General features: G+C 38.1%; 2 protein-coding genes across 2 annotated transcripts; both read right to left on the bottom strand.

Annotated features, from left to right (window-relative positions):
• Nucleotides 1–3,087: 3,087 nt before the first annotated feature.
• Nucleotides 3,088–4,437, bottom strand: LOC113074242 (kallikrein-7-like). The gene is made up of 5 exons (XM_026247001.1): nt 4,380–4,437; nt 4,144–4,294; nt 3,919–4,057; nt 3,454–3,717; nt 3,088–3,349 (listed from the first exon to the last, which is right to left on the bottom strand). Exons 1-5 carry the CDS (start codon nt 4,435–4,437, stop codon nt 3,194–3,196), a joined length of 768 nt encoding a protein of 255 aa, XP_026102786.1. The 3' UTR covers nt 3,088–3,193.
• Nucleotides 4,438–4,567: 130 nt separating this feature from the next.
• Nucleotides 4,568–12,728, bottom strand: LOC113074239 (mast cell protease 1A-like). The gene is made up of 7 exons (XM_026246999.1): nt 12,653–12,728; nt 12,429–12,579; nt 12,149–12,278; nt 11,458–11,709; nt 6,532–6,674; nt 5,290–5,305; nt 4,568–4,618 (listed from the first exon to the last, which is right to left on the bottom strand). Exons 1-7 carry the CDS (start codon nt 12,711–12,713, stop codon nt 4,568–4,570), a joined length of 804 nt encoding a protein of 267 aa, XP_026102784.1. The 5' UTR covers nt 12,714–12,728.
• Nucleotides 12,729–22,114: the final 9,386 nt, after the last annotated feature.

Genomic DNA, 22,114 nt, shown 5'->3' with positions numbered 1-22,114 from the left:
ATTTTTATTAATAAAAAATCCCTCAACATGAAGGGCTATTGCGTGCACTTTGGATGGGTTAAATGCAGAGCACAAATTCTGAGTATGGGTCACCATACTTGGCTGTATGTCACGTCACTTTCACTTTTCACTTTTTTTTAAGCGCCTGAGTTCTCTCCCCTTGTGAGGAGTCAAATTCCTTGGTCCATGGGCTGTTCTCGTGGCAGTTTAGCAGCGCTCCCCTTTACCTTTCTGTATTCTGAGTTCTCTCACATGAGAGTTGAGCTCTCTGTTTTTCCCAGAGCACCTGGGATCCAGCAGCATCAAGTAAACTAGGCCTCTCTGATGTGCTAAGTTTTTGGCTAGCTTGCAGTATGCTAAACCTTCTCATTCTCATGATCAGGCTGTAGGTTGAGCCCCCTCTCTTGTTGAGAGTTGGGGTTTTGCTCCCTCAGCTAGGTAGCCTACTGCTGGCCTGTCCAACATGGAACATGTTGCAGGTTGAGCCCTCTCTGTTGTGAGAGTTGGGTTGTGCTCTCTCAACTATGTAAATTGTTGTTAGCTGTTCCGGCTTGGAATATGTGGTAGCTCCCCCTCATTTGAGAGCTGGGTGTTTGCCCCTCCCCTCAGCTGGATATTTACTGCTTGCCACTCCAGCATTACTACCATAGATCGAGTTGATAACTCTCAAACATATTGTTTTTAGGATACACCATTCCTTCTATGAGCCATGAGAGCCCCCCTGGAACAGTATCTAAAATTCATGTTATGGTAAGTGTGCACGTGAAGTCTTTGCGCACTTTCTAAATCGGCACGAAGTTTTTATGCTAGTACTCTGCGTTCTTTCTAAAATCCTATATGGTGAAGGCTTTGGGCAGTTGCTTCATGTGTTGAGTTGGTAAAAGCCCCATTTATCTTGGGTGCCACTCCACCCATGTATCCTTGGATACCTACCTAAACAGGGTGTTGCTACTAGGGATTTGTTGAGACCGTTTCTTCAGCAAGCTTATGCAAGAACGGTAGCCTCTGTGTGACAGGCAAGACTTATTATAAAATGCTATAGGCTTTTTGTCGTATTCCTTTTAAAGGAATCTATCTTGATTCCAAGCCTTGATCTCTACCCTTACAGGTAAGTTGGGTATGTAGCCTAGACCTTTGGCCGTAAGGGATAATGTCATGGACAGCCGTCTAACGTCCCAGGGTCAACTCCCATGGAACTCGCCATGATTCTGGCCTGCACTCCCCTCAGCATGGTGGAGTGGGTATACTGTTCCCCATAGCGAACCCTAGAGGACGCAGTTCGAAGTTCCCTTGAAAGGGAACATCTCAGGTTATGAATGTAGGCAGGATGAGACACTTCGTCGTCTAGCTTCCTGCCATGCTTCAGATGAAGAAGTGAATGATGTGTTCTGTCGGCACCTATTTATCTATAGCCGTGCTGGTAGTGATGTCAGCAGCTGTCGCCTGCCAACTTGTTGGTGTTTTTCATTGTATACTTCAGACATGGGTCATGACGAGGCGTTACCCATAGCAACCCCAAGAGGACGCAGTGGCTTGTTCCCTACTCAGGGAGCCATGGTTACATTCGTAACCTTTCCATTTGGTAACAGAAAAATACACTGGTAAAGCATTGAGATAAATCAAAAATAATTCGAAGATCAATATACAGTGAGCGTGTTCTATATGTATATTGATATTTATCTGATAAATCTCTTTCTGGAAATGTTCTGTTTTGTCATTGATCTTCCCCTTGATCCATCCAAAATTCACCCTTTTAATATAGGCACAAAAGGACTGCACCCGAGTTTTGTATAGTTTAGAATCCCATGTAGCTCTTTCTAATGTAAAATAAATCATGTAAAATATTTTGAGTGATAAAGTCCTGCGTTAAAGTGTTTGCTAACCACTACTATATGTATAAAGCTTGTTAATACTAGATTACACTTCAGTTGATTCTAACCACATGAAAGCATTACTTAGTAACACTTTTCAGCTTTACCACAGAGAAATGCTGCTTTCATGTCAAGATACCCCAACACTTTTTTTGCATGTCTTCACTCATTTTGATAGTTTTGCAGTGGGCTCACGGCCTCACTTAACAGAACATGTTGATTAAAGAACATGTATGTGCTTGAAAACATATTGGGTTTTGTGCATCTCTTGTTGGTTTTGCAGACAGTTTTGCAAGTTACTGAGCAGGAAAAATTAGTATGCCCCACTAGCATAACTGCTACAAGTAAAAAGTTCTCAAGGTTACTGAGGGCAAGGAAATAGTAAAAAAAAAAAAAAAGACACTGTATGAATGAAATGTATAATATACAATCAAGAGCATTAAAAATTTTTCTCTTTTTTTTGTTGTTTGATTAACATGAATGATATAGACGACAACTGTGTACTGTCACTTTAAAAGCAAATGCGCCTGTCTAATATACTGACACCTCTCTTATTTTCTCCCTACTGTTTACATTCACAAAGACATAACTGACTTGTGATGACAAAAATACATATTTTAAGATATTTTTACCTGCCTAAAATATAGTTTGCATGTCCCATTTCCGCTGTTCCATATCGGACCTCACACACAGGAAGAATAAACACCTTACTTTCACATTCACCTATGATTCTTCATTGTGTGGTCTTAATAAAAGTATTGCCAACTGAAAGCTGCACATATATATTTATATTCGGAAATAAACAGGACACGATTATAGGACATAAAAGATCACAATCTCTATGATTCATTTGAAAAGTAGGTTGTGGATCTTAAAGATCGATTGATATAGAAAATCATCAACCACGATGAGAACTTTTATTGTAGAGTAAGTAATGTGATGGCAGATGCTCTTTCTGAAGAAATGTATTTCTCCCCCCAAACAAATTGCTTGTGTCTCAAGGCCTTTTTAAATTAAGCTTAAAATATAAATTTATTCTTTTTAAAGCATGTAAGTGTCTTTCCCCAGTGCTATGTATATTTTCTTGTGTAACTTAGGATGTGGTGGTGAACTTTAGCAGTGGTTGAGAATTGAACAGCCCCCTAACTAGTTTCGCTCTCTCTGAAGTGGCGCTTTAGAAAGAAAACATGCAGAGTCATTGCTTATTGTGTTTTGCTGCTCTTTTTTTCATTTTATTGAAAGGTTTGAAAGCTAGCATTTACAAGACATCTTAAAAGCTGAGCTTGACATACTGCACAACAAAACAATGCATTTTCATAGCATCAAGCACCTCCTTTGATCACCTCATTGATCCAGTGTCTGAATTTAGAAATTTCAGTGTAAACATTGGGAACATTTGGGTAGTCACAGCGTCCCATGTTGAAAGAAACAATTCCAACTGCTGTCCCACTGCACACCAACGGTCCACCCGAATCACCCTGCAATGACAATCCATTTGAGATTGATTCCAGACACGTTTCATTGAGTTTAGAAGAATATAGACGTACAGAATAGGAACTCCAAAATATTGCTTTAGACATACCTGACAAGCGCCACTTTTGGTCTCGTAACCCCCAGCACACAGGATGTTTTGGGGAAGATTCACCTTCAATTTTTTCCACATTGTCTGGCAGGTGGAGGAGTTGATAGGTGACACATCTGTCACCAGCAGATCGTTCACCACATTTTCCTTTTCAGTTTGACCCCATCCTGCAACCTGGCACTTGGTCTTTGACTTCAGGGGTTTGGCTTTGCTCGGTATTTTGATGGTTTTCACACCTTTGCCGGTTTTCAGCTTCTTGGACAACTAAAATTTCACAAATGAAAAATGTGGTCTTTGTGTTAACCATTAATGGTTTGTTTAATATAATAACTTATTTTATAATTAAAATCTAAATGCATGTATTATTATTACATTCTAAACAAATGTAATTATACATTTATATTTTATAATAATAATATTGTTATATTTTTATAATATATCTACATTTATGGATGAACATTGTACCTTCAGAAGCATGATGTCATTCCCAGTTTTGGGAGTTTCGTAGGATGGGTGCTTATGTCTATTTTGCACTGGATATCTTTTCAGATTTGCTCCTTGTGGACTGATGTTGTGGGTGCCCAGGATCACAGTCATGTTACCACTTTATTCATAGCATGAACATAATTGCACATTAGTAAACCATTTAGTTGAACACCAAACATATTCAAGGTTAATATTTAGCTTTACCTTTTATCGCAGTGTGCGGCTGTGAGCACATAGCTCGGGTTGATCAGGAATCCTCCACATTTGTGTTTTCCATTAATCTGCACTGATGCCATGTACAGCATGGAGTTCTTCTTGGCTTTTTTGCCATTGATGATATCAGCTCCAAATGTGCCTAAGCAAATAAAGATGCATGTTTGAGATAACAAGAAATCAATTCAGTTATCATTTTATAATCAGTTAAGCATGATTTTACTAACCAGTCAGTATAAAGCTCGTCAGTGCAACTGACAGCAACAGGCCATACGCCGCACTCATCTTCATAACGCGCTGCTGTTACGACCACCAGTCATTTATACAGCTCTCTACCACAAGACACATCCTGACATTCAGTGATGACGCAAAATGCAGAACTTGCTACTTTTCTCCAAATATGTTTTGCTTTCCTTCAATAAAAGATTGCCATTGAATTGCACACCAGCAGACCTCCAGAATCACCCTGCAAGAAGATGAGGTTTAATAGTAGAAAAATGGAATGTCCCTAATCAAAAAAAAAAAAAAAAAAAAAAAAAAAAAAAATCTGTTTATATGAAGATGAGACTGGAGCTAGTTGTCACACTTTATCTTTCTCCATAGTCTCAAAACCTCTTATAGTTTATGTACGTTCATTACCAAGCACACTCCTCCATTCTGTTTATGTCCTCCAGCACAAGTGATGTTTGGTGGAAGTTTTGTGATGCTCTTTTTTTTGTTTTGTTTTTTTACTTCCATGCTTTCTTTCAGTTGTGGATGTCACTTGATAGATTCAAGGCCAAAAGGTAATTGACACCATTGCGCTGTTTATTCAAACCCCATCCAGCAACCAAGCACTGTGTATTGCTTTCAACGCTGTAATGTAGATATGGGATTTCCACAGTCGTCATCTTTATATCCAAAACTGCTTTCCTAGAACTCTGAAAATGCAAATACGTAGTTATTAAATGTGCACGTTTGGTCTTGTTCTTAAGAAAATGTAATCACAACCAAACAGGTGTTGCTTTTTCCTGAACTGTTCAATCATCAATCATTATTTACTCATTCCTAAGTCATATTTTTTTTTTCCTTTGGTGAAACAAAAGCATAGATATTTATTTCAGTGATGAATATGGCTCCAAAAAAAAAAAAAAGTACCTTGGGCAGTGTGCAGCTGTAAAAACATATTGAGGAGATATCAGAAATCTTCCACATTCAAGGTGTTTATTATTATTATTATTATTATTATTATTATTATTATTTGCTCTGCACTGAGACCATGTATTGCAAGGATTCTTTGTAAACTTTTTTTTTCCCATTAATTATGTCAACTCCAACCACAACTTTAAAGAAAAACAAGACAGAATTAACTATAAACTCAAACAATAGCCTCTTTAATGGCATAATGGTAAAGATGTGTAAAGATTAAGGATTGCTAATGAAAGAAGCTACCTGTGATGAGCAGTGTGGTCACGGCTGTGGCGAGCAGAATCGCAGTGAAGTGTGTCATTGTGCAACTGGAACATTGAAAATGTGTCACTGACATTTATACTACTCAAAGTAAAAGAGCAGGCCTCCCTTCAGAGAAAACCACAACATTTCCTGGATGTTTCTTCTGTTCATTAAATGTAAAATGTGAACTTTATTATGTTAAAATATGGTTTCCTGGTAATTCACCCTAAAATGAATAAAACTGTCATCTTTTACTAAACCTCAAGTAGTTCCAAACTTGTATCATTTTATTTCTTCTTTGGAACAAAAAAGGGGTATTGTTGAAAACTGTGTTGTTGTTGTTGTTGTTTTTATACAATGAAAGTCAGTGCAGTCCAAGTGACCCGAAACCTTCGCGTTACAAGTCCGGCTCTCTAAACATTAGGCCACGACTGCCCCCATCGTCCATTGTATAGACAATTTCCACAGAAGGATAAAGTCACGAGGGTCAGTAAATGACATTTATTGGGTGAATTTTCCATTAATATCTATAAATGGTACATGTTTAGGTGGATTACCTGGAAGGTACACACACTTTTGTTTTGTTTTTTTAAAACATTGCTCACTTGCTTTGAAACCCTGACCGATTGGGCATAGCAACAGTGATTCAACCAATGGTGTGAGTTTGGACAGAGCTGCCTGACCAATGGCATATGAAGAGAGGCTGTGATGAATCTCATAACCTTGCATATGCATACATTCTTTTTAAGATGTCTCTGCAAACCAGACTGAGGGTCTCTGACCACATGCAATGAGCTCAGCCCCCACAGGAAACCAAGGCTGCAGAGAAGGGACAAAACCATCTTTCCACAGAAAAGTGTCACATCTGACAAATCAGTCTTAATCTTTTCAATAAATTCATAATGAAACCACGCATATGATCAACAGACTACATAGTTTAAATAAAACGTTTTATTCAACTTAGAAATGTGAAATGTGGAAATCTTGGTGTAGACATTTGGTCGTTTGGGTAAGTCACAGTTGTTTACCTCGGTGAATGAAACAACACCAACTGCGACATTATTGCACACCAAGGGTCCTCCAGAATCCCCCTGAGAAAAGTTATGAAAGTTACAGGCCATGAATGAAATAAAACTGTCACACTATTTATGATCTGTTGCTTTGTACCTGGCAAAATCCTCCATGGCCACCTGCACACACCATACGTGAGATGGAGAAGTCTTTGTCCCAGTGCTTCTTACATTATTTTGCATTAATGTTGGTGACATCCACCTCCATAAGCTTAGTACTTGCTGCACCTTTGGTGGTTGCTTCCCCCATCCTTCAAAATTGCATTCACTTTGGTCTTGATGTCCTTATTTTTCATTGGTATGGAGATCCCGTTGATTTTCTTTCTCTTATTGACCTTTTTATGTAACTATAGCAAGTCATTAAATCAATCCAAGTCACATATGTGTTGTGAAATCCAATTCAAATTTAAATCCACAGTGTGTTCAGTCTGAACAGCCAAATCTGGTTTCAAGTATGTTTTGAATCACTTTGTTAGTGTTGGAGACAGTGTACACCAGATACTGACAGCACTGATTGAATTAAAGTATTACATCACTTGCAAAATGATCTGACCTGTAAGTCCTTATTATCAGATGTGAACCTAAATTAGCATTGTGTGCAATGTGAACAAAGCCCAAGGGAGTAAGACATTCATGATTCTTTTCTGTTCCTCAATTGTGTTTAGCATACAGATAAGAAAACAATTGTTTTATTGCAGTTTGCTCTGCAAAACCTAGCGAGTCATTTACCTGAAGTAGCATGATGTCATTTAGCAGACTTTTAGACTCATACCCAGGGTGGATGTGGTAGAACTTCACATCCATCTGGCGAGAACCATGAGTGTAATCATGAGCTCCAACCACAGCTGTCAGCTTCTCTCCTCTGTCAAGATGAGGAATAAAACATGCATTCATGTTTTACTGGTAAATGAAGACTGTACTTAAGCATTTTAGGCTTGACTTAAAACAATATGCTTTTGAAACCATGTTAATGCATTTACATTCTTTGCAATGATGCATCTGTTGCAAAGCCACAAGCTTTAGCTCATGCTCAAAGTTCAACTTTAGCTTGTTAACTCTGGCTTGGAGTCGTGGACCCATTTGTTTGCGTGCTATTATAGCATGTGTCATTTACAAAGTGAAGACCCTTTTGCAGCATTATGGGTCTCTCTTTGACTCACAGTGAAATCTTTATAATGCGCTGCATAACAAGCCCCCTTCTCAAAAAAAAAAAAATATATATATATACAAAATAAAAAAGAATAGATAAATGTAAGAATAAAAATAATAAATGTAAAATACATAATGCAATAGAAGTTAGTTCATTCCCATTATCTGTCTACCTGGAACAGTCAGATATTGTTGCAGGGTGACTTGCAAAAGCACGGAGATGATCATGATGCTGTTCTTGGAAGGTTTCTCTGGAGTACCCTTAGGAAAAAAAAAGGTTTATTCCAGTGTGCTACTAGTATACTTATTTTAAACTTAAAATAGAAAAGTATACTTTTAGTTTACTTTTGATGTACTTTTCAGAATGGGCTTATGTACTCCTCAGAAATATACTTAAAATGACATTGTGACGAGTGGGGCGGGGCAGAGGGCCGTGGGAACGAGGAGCGAGGCCGGTGGAGTGATTGGAGATGAGCGACACCTGTTCGACCCACCGGTCTCGAGTCCCACGGAGGAGATGGAAGGATATAAAACTGGAGCGACGACAGTGAAGGACGAGAGAGGACCAGGCCTGGGCTTTATTTTATGTTTTGGTTTTTATTTGTGCGCATCATTCGTCCGTGAGGGGCTGATGCGCTGTTTTGTGTTTATTTTGAATTATTAAAATTTCATTTGATTGTCCGCCGATTCCCGCCTCCTTCTACCAGATGAATATGAAGGTTTTATTATTACAGACATTTAAGTATACTTAAACTTAAACTTAAAAAAAAAAAAAAAAAAAAAAAAAAAAGTCTAAATATATTTTAGCCATATTTGTGCTCCTAGAATCTGTGTTTGTATTGTTATATGGTAGAGGGCGCTAGTACACATCTTCTATACAGAATTTCCAAAAATAACACAAGTGAAGAAGAAAAAGATACCCGTAACAGTGTTTTTCCAACCTTATACCCTTGAAAGTGCACTGGAACGGCAGTAAAACCTGTGACTTCCCACTCGTGAACTCATACTAGATCGATGTACTCCCAGTTCTGAGTTCTGACATCACATCACCCGCGAAACAACTATGGCAGCCCCTACCGATAATATTGGTTATGGATGCAGTGTTTATTCAAGTCGTAAATGTTGAATAAATTATTTTAGGACAATATAACGTTGCAATAAAATTAATAATCTAGCTACAATTCCTTGCGCTCACGAAGTTTGGCGTGATTTGCCTGGAATGTTAAAAAGTCATTTATCATTGTTTGAAGCCGTGACTTACAAGCTCAAAACCCTGCCTGGAACGCAGAATAACACGACTGTCCTACATGAAACAGTATCAAAACTGTAACATTATGAAATAAAAAGTCTTCCGATGATGAGGCAATAATTACATTCAAGCTTTGGGGTGTTGATCGACTCCATCTACATGTTGATTATCATTCTGAATCTAATTCATATTCTTGTTTCAGATTTTTGTTCAAAATTTATTTTTTTTATGAAAATTAGCCACATTAAAGTTAAAATATATATATATTTAGGTATAAAAAACCTTGTTATTTCTTTGGATGTTTTGTATGTTCAAATATTCCTATAACAAAATATATACAAATTTAAACCTAAATAGGGACATAATACTATACTAAAGTATTAATCAAAGTTCACTTAAAAGAAAACGTATGAGTATACTTGCAATATAAAATTACTAAACTATAGTTTACTGACACTATACTTAGTGTACAAAGTGTTTAATTAGTAAACTATTAGTATAACTATAAGTTCACTTTTATTATAATTGCAGTACAAACTACAAACAAAGAGGTAAACTAAATTGGCCAATTTAGTCCCAAGGAGTTTCGAAACAGTATACATACAAGTATACTAGAACACTGACCCAGATAGCACACGTACGTCTGCAAGATGTCTGTTAAAGATCTTTTGATCTGGAAAGCATTTGCTGTCTTAAAACATCTAAAAGTTTTGCATACATTCTAAATCATAAACATCTTAAAGACATCTAATAGACTTCTATTTGACATCTAAAAGGAAACGTCTTATAGACGTATTGCAGATGAGCAAACACTCTAAAAAATATGTCTTGCAGATGTAAATGCACACGTCAAATAGACATCTCCAAGATGTACGTCTGCTATCAGAGTGTATACTTGCTACATAAAGTATACTTAAAACATACTTGAATTTTACTTAAGTATACTTAATAAAATAAACTTGAAGTATACTACTTTTTGGTAAGGGCGCTGAAGATCTCAGTGTTGATGGTGGTATTTAATGAAAAATGGGCTGGTTTAGCTACCCAATAGAGATCATACTTCCTTTATCACACCTTGATGTGGCTTTCATTTTGCACTGAAGTGGAATAGATAGGCCTTATACTCATGGTCTTAATGAGAGTAGAATATTCTCCCCCATGTATGATGTAATCCATGCCTATTGTTTCTTGTAAACTTAGATGTGAGAGATCAAGAGGTTAGAAGAACTGAATCACCGTGTCTATGTGGTTAGATCTCTTAAGGCTGATTCACACTTGAAGTGTGAATCAGAGTAACAGACACGTTTGTTTTGTTTTGTCTGATATGTGTGTAACATCTGTTGGCATTGGACGGTGCTTGTTTTAATCAACTGAACATGATGGATGTTGGATAGCACCAAACTGTTTGTCAGGTATTGAAATGTCTGAGAAGAGTCGTCTTGTACTTGGCTGGATCTCGGTATTTACGTCCTAACTCAAACTTTTTACACACACAATTTATTGATTATAATCATAATAATGTAGTACTATTTTAATAACGATAATAGTGTGTACTATTTGTGTACTATGCTTTTGTTACTGAAAACTTTTTGATTTGCATACAATTCTATCAAGTTCTAGTTCCCAGAATGCTTTGCTTCAGACTCTAGGAGTGAATGTTGAGTTGTTTTATATGTTTTTGCTTAAGGTTAATGTAGAGAGTCAGCTGTTAATTTTTTTATGTTGTTATGTTTGGTTTTAAAAGGGTCTCTGTTATCGGCACATCTTGAGGGTGTTAGCATTGTGATGGAGAGCAGAGCCTGTGGTTTGGTTGAAGATTGGTCTAGAAACATTAAGACCACTCACTACTTTATTTACAAAGCAGTTATAATTGCAGTTGTTGATTCGGTGGTGGTCTCTCTGGTTATGTCAGCACATGCATGTGAACTTGATAATTGTAGCACTTACTCAACTGGAGAAACACTTACTTGGTCTTTTTAATGTGGTTTGCATGTTTGATACAACTGAGAAGTTTCTGAAAACCTTACATTAGTCACCTGACAACTTAAAATTGAGCATTTTGAATACACAGACATCCAGTATATTTCACTTAAACTGAATATATTAAAACTAAACTAAAAAGTAAAAGTAAAACTACTTTTAAAGGAAATAATTTTTAAGGTCAACTAATTAGACTTCTTCTTCTTTATTTTTATTATTTATTTATTTTATTTATTAAATCCTGCAGGGTTTTCTGGGCTTATTTTGTCTTATTTAATTTTATTTTGATCTGTCTGACTTTATTTTATTTTTAAAAAAATTTAGCTAAAAAGCACTTTTATTTAATTCAGCAGATCAGCACATCACTAGTAAAATCAGTTCATACATTATCATAAAGTCTGTGAATCATTTTGTTTTTGTACATACTTTGCAGGATCCACCACCACCATATACACAGATCATCTTCAAGGCCGAGTAGCTGGATCCCCATTTACGTTTACACTTTTTGTGATTCAGTATAGTCACGTTTGCCTCCATTAGATGATTGCTCGGTGAGCCATTAATCCACAGTCTTCCCCAGCCCGCAACACTACAGAGAGTATCCACATTGACGTTTTTGCTGTCCTTTGGCAATGATATCAGTCCAACATTGTTGTTTAGTCTGACTTTTTTATATAGCTGTAAATCAAAACCACAACCATTAATAATAAACATAATCTTTTTTAAGGCTGATTTTACTGCTGTTCTTGTGGTTAGAACAGAATTAAGCCAAGGTGAATTAAAATGTTTTAATTTGCCTCTTAAAGTTTATGTCATGCACTTTTGGTTTTTGGTTATATATAACAACAACAACAAGTAATTTCCCATTTATGAAAGAGGCACTTGTTATTTTCCATAAGTTAGAAAGTAAATCCCTAGTATTTAAAAAAAAAAAATAAATAAATAAATAAATAAATATATATATATATATATATATATATATATATATATATATATATATATATAGTTTTTTGTTTTTTTTTCATTTCAACATTCTAAAAGCCATACTGAATGTTATTTAAAATTTGTTTCCTGACCAGATATTGTCTGAACAAGAAATATGAGCACAGCTGGTTACCATCAAAAGCATGATGTCATTTTTAGGTTTGTAGTCTGGATGCGGGATGTAGTTCTTTACACTGCTGTGGTTCAAACTCATACTGTTGCTTAAGTCATGAGCACCAACAACAACCGTCAAAATCACATTTCTGTTGAAAGAATCTATTTGAAAAATGTATTCATGAAGTCATGATGCTCATTTATTACATATGAGACCTTGTATGCTGCACTGCAGGAATTTTGTCTGTGAGAACTGATTTTAACTTAATGTTTCAGTTGACAGTAATCAAAACTAGCACCCTTTCCAGCAATGTGCAGCAGTCAAGACCCACTGATCAGAAATGAGGAATCCACCACAGATGTGTCGCTCATTCAATTGAATGGAAACCATGTAAGGTCTGGAGTGGGGTTTTGCTTCCCTGCCATTTACTATACCCACATCCACATCAGCTGAGAACAAGAGAGTGCTGTTTAGTTCTAATTTTTAGCAGATTAATCAATTCAGTACTTCGGTCAGTCTCACCAGTGAAGGTCAGGTGTGGCAGCAGAGAGGCCAGCAGGAGCAGAGAGATGATGGTCATCATGAAGACAATCTGTGAGCTCTTACAACAAAACACTGTATACATATAGTCTGAAGGTGGGTGGAGACATTGAGCTGCTAAAAAATCTTGTGTCATGAGCAAGCCTCGTTCTTGATAATCCTCGTCTTAAATTTAAGCCACAGAGGTTTTGACCAACAAGAATTAAGCATGTATCATGAGCATGAAAACGAATGATGAAAATGTGTTTTGCACCTTAAAACTCACAGATAAAATAGAAGGGGATGAGAAAACGTGAAGTACATCAAAATTGGCTTTTTATGAGCATCAAACATGTAAAAATTATATTCATTTATAAATTATTTCATAATTTGACTTCAGATTTCAGATTTTTGCATCTCTCAAGGAGACATTATTAAGTCAGGAGATGAACTACTCTTTTCATATTTATTTATTTACTCCCTCATTTATTTATTTAAAAATGTTCACTCTGGGCAATTCTAAACCCTGTGGAAATGAAATCCTGGGTTTTCTTGTTTCACACACCTCACTATTTAAGTAGGGTAAACAATTAATTTTGGGTTCAAAAGCTGTGATGCTGTGTGTGTGTGTGTGTGTGTGTGTGTGTGTGTGTGTGTGTATATATACACTCACCTAAAGGATTATTAGGAACACCTGTTCAATTTATCATTAATGCAATTATCTAATCAACCAATCACATTTTGCAGTTGCTTCAATCCATTTAGGGGTGTTGTCCTGGTCAAGACAATCTCCTGAACTCCAAACTGAATGTCAGAATGGGAAAGAAAGGTGATTTAAGCAATTTTGAGGGTGACATAGTGGTTCGTGCCAGACGGGCCAGTCTGAGTATTTCACAAACACAATCTGAGTATCACACAACCATTTCTAGGGTTAACAAAGAATGGTGTGAAAAGGGAAAAACATCCAGTATGCGGCAGTCCTGTGGGCAAAAATGCCTTGTTGATGCTAGAGGTCAGAGTAGAATAGCCCGACTGATTCAAGCTGATAGAAGAGTGTAAAACAGTTCGTTAGATAATGGACAAGGAAGACAGGGGTGGCGAAAAATGCTCTTTATTAAATCAAAATAAAACAGGATAAACAAAAGTAAACTGCGGCTCGGCTCTCTGCCTTTGAACATCTATATCCGCACAAACACACACTGCTCAGCTCTGCTCTCTCAAAGATCCAGTTCCCCCTCGCCGGTCTGCTCGGCGCTTATAAATCCTCTCTCCCCAATCACTGGAATTACAAACAGGTGTTAATCATTAATCATTTGACCTCCTTATTACCGCTCGTCCCCACATTCTTTCTCCCGCTGCAGTATTTTTGGCTTCCCACGCCCACCTCGCCACAAAGAGCAACTTTGACTGAAATAACCACTTGTTACAACCGAGGTATGCAGCAAAGCATTTGTGAAGCCACAATACGCACAACCTTGAGGCAGATGGGCTACAACAGCAGAAGACCCCACCGGTTACTACTCATCTCCACTACAAATAGGAAAAAGAGGCTACAACTTACACGAGCTCACAAAAATTGGACAGTTGAAGACTGGAAAAATGTTGCCTGGTCTTGTCACGGTGCAGGGGGCCGTCTCAGCTTCCCCTGCGGTCTGTGTTGTCCTGTCTGTTCAGTAGCTCGTGGTCTGGGCAATCAGCGCTGATCGTGGCGGGGTTGTGCAGATCACAAGCTGATTCTTCCCCATCTGTCGCTCGTTCCCCCACTCCCTTATATGTCTCTGCTTTTCTGTCTGTGGTCGTGAGTAGATTGTTTTTTCTTTGCCCATGTTTGCATGATTCTCAGTATCAGTCTCACCTTTTGTTCTTTTGTCCAAGGATCCGTAATCCAGTACGCACCGTGACTGGTCTGATGAGTCTGGATTTCTGTTGAGACATTCAGGTGGTAGAGTCAGAATTTGGCGGAAACAGAATGAGAACATGGATCCATCATGCCTTGTTACCAGTGTGCAGGCTGGTGGTGGTGGTGTAATGGTGTGGGGAATGTTTTCTTGGCACACTTTAGGCCCCTTAGAGCCAATTGGGCATCGTTTAAATGCCACGGCCTACCTGAGCATTGTTTCTGAACACGTCCATCCCTTTATGACCACCATGTACCCATCCTCTGATGGCTACTTCCAGCAGGATAATGCACCATGTCACAAAGCTCGAATCATTTAAAATTGGTTCCTTGAACATGACAATGAGTTCACTGTACTAAAATGGCCCCCACAGTCACCAGATCTCAACCCAGTAGAGCATTTTTGGGATGTGGTGGAACGGGAGCTTCGTGCCCTGGATGTGCATACCACAAATCTCCATTAACTGCAAGATGCTAACCTATCAATATGGGTCAACATTTCTAAAGAATGTTTTCAGCACCTTGTTGAATCAATGCCATGTAGAATTAAGGCAGTTCTGAAGGTGAAAGGGGGTCAAACAGGGTGTTCCTAATAATCCTTTAGGTGAATGTGTGTGTGTGTGTGTGTGTGTGTATACATATACATATATATATATATATATATATATATATATATATATATATATATACATATATATATGTATATGTACACACACACACACACACACACACATATATATATATATATATATATATATATTAGGGGTGTAACGATATTACAAACCGAACCGAAAGATACACTACCCACAAAACGAATCGTGGAACTCTCGTGGCGTACCGCGGTACTCTCACGCCTCCTGTTGCCCATTGTTGAAGTTAATGTCACTTATGTCTTACTAACTAAACTATTAATTTAATCAATTTTATTTCCATACATTTGAATAAATTGTATTGGTAACGACTAACAAGACCTTTTTAAATGCTGTTCTAAATGTTATATTCCAAAGTTACTGTTTTCCAAGTGCATGTCATGTCTCGTGACTTGGGAGTGAGCATCCCACTCGGTTACTACCAGGGGGGCTGGGTTTCATATTTTATTAAAGCAACCCTGGGCGCCGCCATTGGCTAGCGGACCCCCACCTGCTGTTAGCATTCCATTGACTCCCATTCATTTTGGCGTCACTTTGACAGCGAATAACTTTACATCTGAAGCGTTTAAAGACTCCATTTGTCCATTAATTATTTCTAAAGAAACACAAAAATGTATTAAGGCTAAAATACCTTGTATCTTACGTTTTGGCCCTGTAGAAGCAGTTTTTTGTAAAAATAGGCTAACGATTGCGTCATAACTTGTGACTCTCTGTCGCAGAGTAGAGAAATGACCATATGGACAGGAGGAGAAGCTCGCAGGCAATCTTTTACTGTCTATGAGGCTATCGGGGGGATGTGGAGGCATGAAGTCAAGGAAGATACTTAATCAAAATACTTACAAAAATTTACTCCTGTTCACGCCCGCCTCATCGCAAGATTCTCTGGGTGATTCCGATTTCTCTTGGCACAGCTATTAGAAGACTTACAATAGTCAGACAGGTTGCTAACGTGACATCTACGTCATCAAGCTCAGTTTGAGTCTGCGCAGTGCAGTATGCCCGACCCTCAGGAAGTTAATTGATTTCTCTTGTCTCGGTTGAATCCAATGGGGTCGCTGTGTCCATTTCTTTTCCTGTCTATGGTTACTACTGCATACGCAGGATGGCTGCTCCTGAGATTGCAGATCCCACGGACACATTTAATTCTCTTGTGTGGAAAAATGTTGGTTTTCCAGTGGAGTACAGGAATGGAAATTGTATATGGGCTAAACCCGTTTCTATAATGTTTTATAAAAATAAAAATAAAAGAGTTGAGGATGAAGACACGCCACTGCCTTCATCTGTCGAGTCCACCCAGCCCAGTTCTTCAGATTCGAGTCGATTAACGCATGTACGTGTTATGAGTAATTTTCTCCTGATAAACCCGTAAAGAATTTAAATTACACTTTCAGTTTTGATCGTACAGATAAGAGCAATACATCAATCGAATCTGTAAAGGGTATACTTTTTTTTTATACAGACATAATAACAACAAAACTTTGTGCACTAAAGATAACAAACAAGGTGTGCTGTCTGAAGCCTTTGTCTGCGCTGATCTTCATTTAAAAACACGTCATTAAAATGAACACCTCAGTGAATACTCAATGGAGAGACATGAGAGATATATCTAGGAAAAACTATAGTATTAAGACAGTGTGGTGCCCCTGGGCACCATATCTCAAAAGCCACCTCAACTCTGACAGATTGGGGAAGGAAGGGGGGGACTGGTAGTGGTCATGTAATCTTTATTTATTTATTATTTATTATTATTATTATTATTATTATTATTATTATTATTATTATTATTGTTGTTGTTGTTATTGTTGTTGTTGTTAAGTTAGTGTTCATAAACGAGTTATGTATGGTCTTTTAAGAAACTCAAGTTAATAATAAAACAATTTACGAAAAATACTTTTAAAGCTTGTGTCATGTGATGCCCCCACTGATCTATATATATAACTGGATCGCTCACATAGACAGTAAAGGAAATGGACACAGCGACCCCATTGGAACTCAATTGAGACAAGTGAAGCCCATTTTTAGCGTTTTTTAGCACTTCCGTTTCTGACGCGCAGACTCAAATGAAGCTTGACGACGTCAGCAACCTGTCTGACAGATGTAAATCTTCTAAGTGGCTGTGAGTGCAAACTGCCATCATTAATCTTGCAGAGACGGCGAGCTTGAGCGGGGAGTTCTTTGTCATGAGTGAGCAGGAGTAAGTATTCTGATTAATTATTTTGTATAGTATTTTAAAATGTAACGCCAGTACTCCATATTAAGTTAATTGCCTGCGAGCTTCTCCACATGTCTGTACGGTAATGCGACAGAGAGTCGAGTGGTTATGACGCAATCGTTAGCCTACTTTTTACAAAAACTGTTTATACGGGGCCATAATGTAACATAGAAGGTAATGGAGCCCTTTATGCATTGTCGTGTATCTTTAGAAATAAATAATGGACAAATGGAGTCTTTAAACGCCTCAAATGTAAAGTTATTCGCTGTCAAAGTGACGCCAAAATGAATGGGAGTCAATGGGAATGCTAACGCAAGTGAAGTTCTGCCCCCACCCAACTTCAACTTCCGGTCGAGTTCCTTGCCGCCTGATCGCTCATCGCGTTCTAAACTGCCAACAGGTAGTGAAGCCACCGGAAGTGTTCGATCCGCCATCTTACTAATCCCAACCAGCAGAGAGCACCATTGAGTTACATTCAAACCCCTGTCCTAAAATAACTCGATTAGAAGCTGATCAGTCAAACGGGACTCGTTTTTATGTTATGTGTAATAAAGTAATGTTTACTTCAGATTTTATCTTCAGTGTTTACGGTCTTTTGGGACAGGATAAGCGATATATTTAAATCGTGTTGGTGGGTGTGTCTGCTGCGCACTGACGACACAGGTAACTGATCAAAAAATGGCTTATTTCTTTATGAACAAAGTTATTCAGGAATTATTAAACAAACGTATTAGTATCAGAAATGGATTTTAATATATTACATTGAATTATACAATTATGTTGTTAATATTTCTCTATAATGAAAAAAAAAATTACTATCTGGGAAATAAAGCTTTGTATTTATTTCTTAAATCCATACTGTATATAGTCAGTTATTTCTCTGAATAAATTCAGATTTCAGAACAAACACTTTGTAGTTTGTTATATGTGTTGAGGTCGTGTCCGTCTGATGTTTATCATGTTCATGATGCTCGCTACTGTAATTAACGTAGCTTTTTAATAAGTAGGGGAAATTCCCGACATTTAAAAAATAACCGTTTGCATGCCTAGGGTGTTAGCATTGTAATAATGTAAAGTGATACTTCATATGTATAAACACTGACTTGTTAGGTGATGTTTTCTCATTAAAATCATACAAATTCCTATTAATTCAATGGAACTTTGTCGCACACTAGGGATTACCAATATGGCGGTGCGGCGGCTTCACTTTAATGACGTCATGAGCAATCCAGTTCTATATTATAGATCAGTGGATGCCCCCCTAGTTGTTGTGAATGGTTGGTGACCCTGGGCACTGGCCCAAGTGCCCTTATGGATAATCCGGCTCTGGGCCCACTCACTTTTTTAATGGCTCACCCAAAATACAATTTCATATATGTCACTGTTCCATGTCTATGCTATTCGTCATTACTATGCGTCGTTTCATACATACATGACTATCGAAATGCATGTTCTCTTCCCTATTAAACTTAATTTGTGTAACATTTGAATAAAACTGTTAAAATATAATATATCAGACACTGCTTACCTCCTTTTGCCATCAATCAACCACTAGATACCACTTCCTCTGAACGGCGTGCGTGTGACGTCACATGGGGTGGGGCAACGCGATACTCCACCTGAGTCCGTTTTGTCTGATGCCTATTGTATGAGACCTGGGCTGCATCCGAAAACTTGCTGCCTTACTGTCTAATCAGGCAATGACTTTGCAGGCAGCGTTTTTGCCCGAAGGCACCTCATGAAACGGATTTCGAACATTCTTCGGCGGAGTAATGGTTTAATGATCTACAGCAAAATATAGAGAGCTTTGGTTATAACTCTTAGGATCCTGCCCGGTTAAGCACCCATACCTGTTCCAGATTAACGATCTCATCAAGACACCGTATAAAAGAAGTCTCAATACCTCAGTTCCGGGTCAAGTCTCCAACAGGAATTGACCTCACGATCTTGTCTCCAACTCACCTCGTCTTCACGAAAACACCAGCAGTAACGTATACTTACATTTGAGAATTTAACCTGCATGTCTTTTTTCTCCTGTCTCCAGAACGCTCTTGGCACTATCCGTGATCTGAACTCTCCTACATACCTCGATATCTCCTGAGTGCCCATGTGATTCTTTGACCATTGAGCTCCTACTGAAAAGAGAAGAGACAAGTATTGATATTCATGTATTGTGTGGCTTTGACGTCTCGACACGTAACGAACTCACCTAGCTTTCACAGAAGCGAATTCACCTGGCTTCCACGGACATGAACCCCACAGAACCCACACTAAGATTACACTTACTTACCTCTCACAAACCCTGATCTAAATAAAGACTGTGTTGAATTCACTTACCTCTGTCTCCGTGTACTATCCTGACAATAACTAAGTGGATATTTAATTACTGCAATATTAACTTCGTGTTTGAAATGACATAAAAAGTGGAAAACATTGTTCAGAAACATTCATTTAGACACAAACTGACCACCAACCGCAACTTTCAGAAGCCATCTTTATTTTTTGGCTTAACGGTCACAGAATGGAACGCAGAGGATTGTGGGATATCAAAGGCAGCGAAGGATACATCTATGAGCCTTCAAAAACTGACCACATGAAGTCATCTCAGGAGACAGGAAATGAAGCTGATGTTAATTTCGGACGTGCCTTGATGTCTTCCTACCTTGGAATGCTTCCTCCAAAGGCAGCATTTTCAGTTTTCAGATGCAGCCCTGACACCTGACGTCGTTTTTCCTGAGACCTGAAGCTTTTCAGTCTGAGGCATGACGCCTTTTCATTTAATGACTGAGGTCTGAGGATGTCCTAAAATGTACACCGTGTCATCTTCCATGTTGACACATGGTAACGACAGAGGGAAACGATGCATACACTAACTAGACATCCAAAACGCCGCTTTTAACGCCACTCTTACAGCCGCGGCGGCGGTGTAAAGTGCATTTGCAGCCTTTGACCGCTGAGTGGCGCTTTAACCACAAGTTATAAAACAAGCGCATCAAAGCACATTTTCGCAAATAGACGTCAGTTTTGCCTCGCTGAGGCAAATAAGAAAAATAAGTGTATTTATGTGTGATTAATTTTGAGTCCTGAACAAATTAAATCAATAGCTTATGATCAATGTATCACTTATTCTACATCTATGCTTTTGAATGTGAATATAACAAAGCATGCAAACAAACGGCTGCTTTTATCATCTTCGTTTTGTGATCGCGCATGTTCCAGTTACTTTTTCTGATAACTTCTCTTTGTTGGTGAAATAATGAGGTTGCATGACCTTGTTCTAAGAGGCGTGTAAAGGGCGTGTTTTAGTGTCGCGCAGCTGAGCTTCAGGCTCCACTGTGGAAACCCTGCGCTATTCTGGCCTCGGTGCTACTGGCCCGAGGTTATGAGCCCCGCCCGCCCGCTTTAAGCCCTGGCTCGCACTGGCCCGAAATGCGGCTATTGATACCAGAAACACGCTCCGCCTTCACTGCGTGAATAAAGTATTTCAGTATGTTTGAAATGTTATGTTCATAACATAGCATATAAAATAATAATACAAATTTTAAAAAATAACGGGAGAGTTTCAAAGTGGCTTAAGCTATGTGTAATTTTTTTCCCTATAGGCCTATCACATGCCAAACTAATCTTTAATTGCTGCTTTCTGCTGTGGAAATTTTGTTTGTGATGAAAATAACATCTTTGTCAGTTATTTTATCTAAACAGATCGATTAACTTCAAGATTTCAAAATCAGATAGCATGCTGATAATGTAGCACTGTAAGATTACATTTGTTTGAATGCATTATTGCGAAAGCGATTGAGTGTGAATCTGTTTAAATCATGCTTTAACCCGAAAATAATCAGTAAAAGAAACAGACTAACTCTTAACATCCCGCTCGACTCTTTCAGTCAACCTTCTGATCAAGCTAAATATGTTGGCTGTTGGCATGAATTTTACTCGTGATAAGAAGCTCATATTCAAGTGTTTGTGCAAAAATTATTAATGTGCATTAATGACAGGAAGGCACAGTCTCATCACTTTAATTTTTCGTGATAATGAATGTATAATTTTTTAATTAACATAATATCGTGGTGTCTCACATAGGTACATTAAAAATATAGCTACAGAAAGCTTGAAATGAATGAAAAGGAATAGTGTAATGTGTGAATGTATTGTATTTCTCTCGTCGGAGAGAGCCAGCACTGTGAATATAACCAAAACAACAGTCCTATATAAACCGGTTCAGCAAGTGAAAGCCTCATAAGACATTGTCCATGAAAGAGCAATTCACACCTTTATCTCGATCCCACAAGCCATGAATAACTATCCAAAACCCAACCCCCTCCAGCTGAACAGAATTCGGTATGTGTTTTGGCTCTGAAGAACACGGTGTGTTACTGGGCTGAAACATGCCTGCACTACACTTCATAATTTTCTAGCAGCCCATATTATTATTTTCACAAGACCATAATGATAATAACAAATCATCAATTAATAATTAATCATTATTTTACGACAATCATTGTTATTTGTGATCGTGGATGTTCGCGGAAGGCTTTAAGACCAAGGGGAGTCCTCTGTTCCCGCCTCACAGCGCGCGGGTCTCCGAGGCTTCACTGTCTGCGGTTTGACTTTACTGAATCAGATTGAGGCGAATTTATTGATCATGTCATGAGCCCAACATTTAGCAAGGCAGGGAAAGTCTAACGGAAGGAAGACGTATATCA

This window comes from Carassius auratus, unplaced genomic scaffold, assembly GCF_003368295.1.
Source record: "Carassius auratus strain Wakin unplaced genomic scaffold, ASM336829v1 scaf_tig00014135, whole genome shotgun sequence".
Lineage (NCBI taxonomy): Eukaryota > Metazoa > Chordata > Actinopteri > Cypriniformes > Cyprinidae > Carassius > Carassius auratus.
Note: the sequence above shows the minus strand (reverse complement) of the source record. Positions and strands in the feature narration are given on the sequence as shown.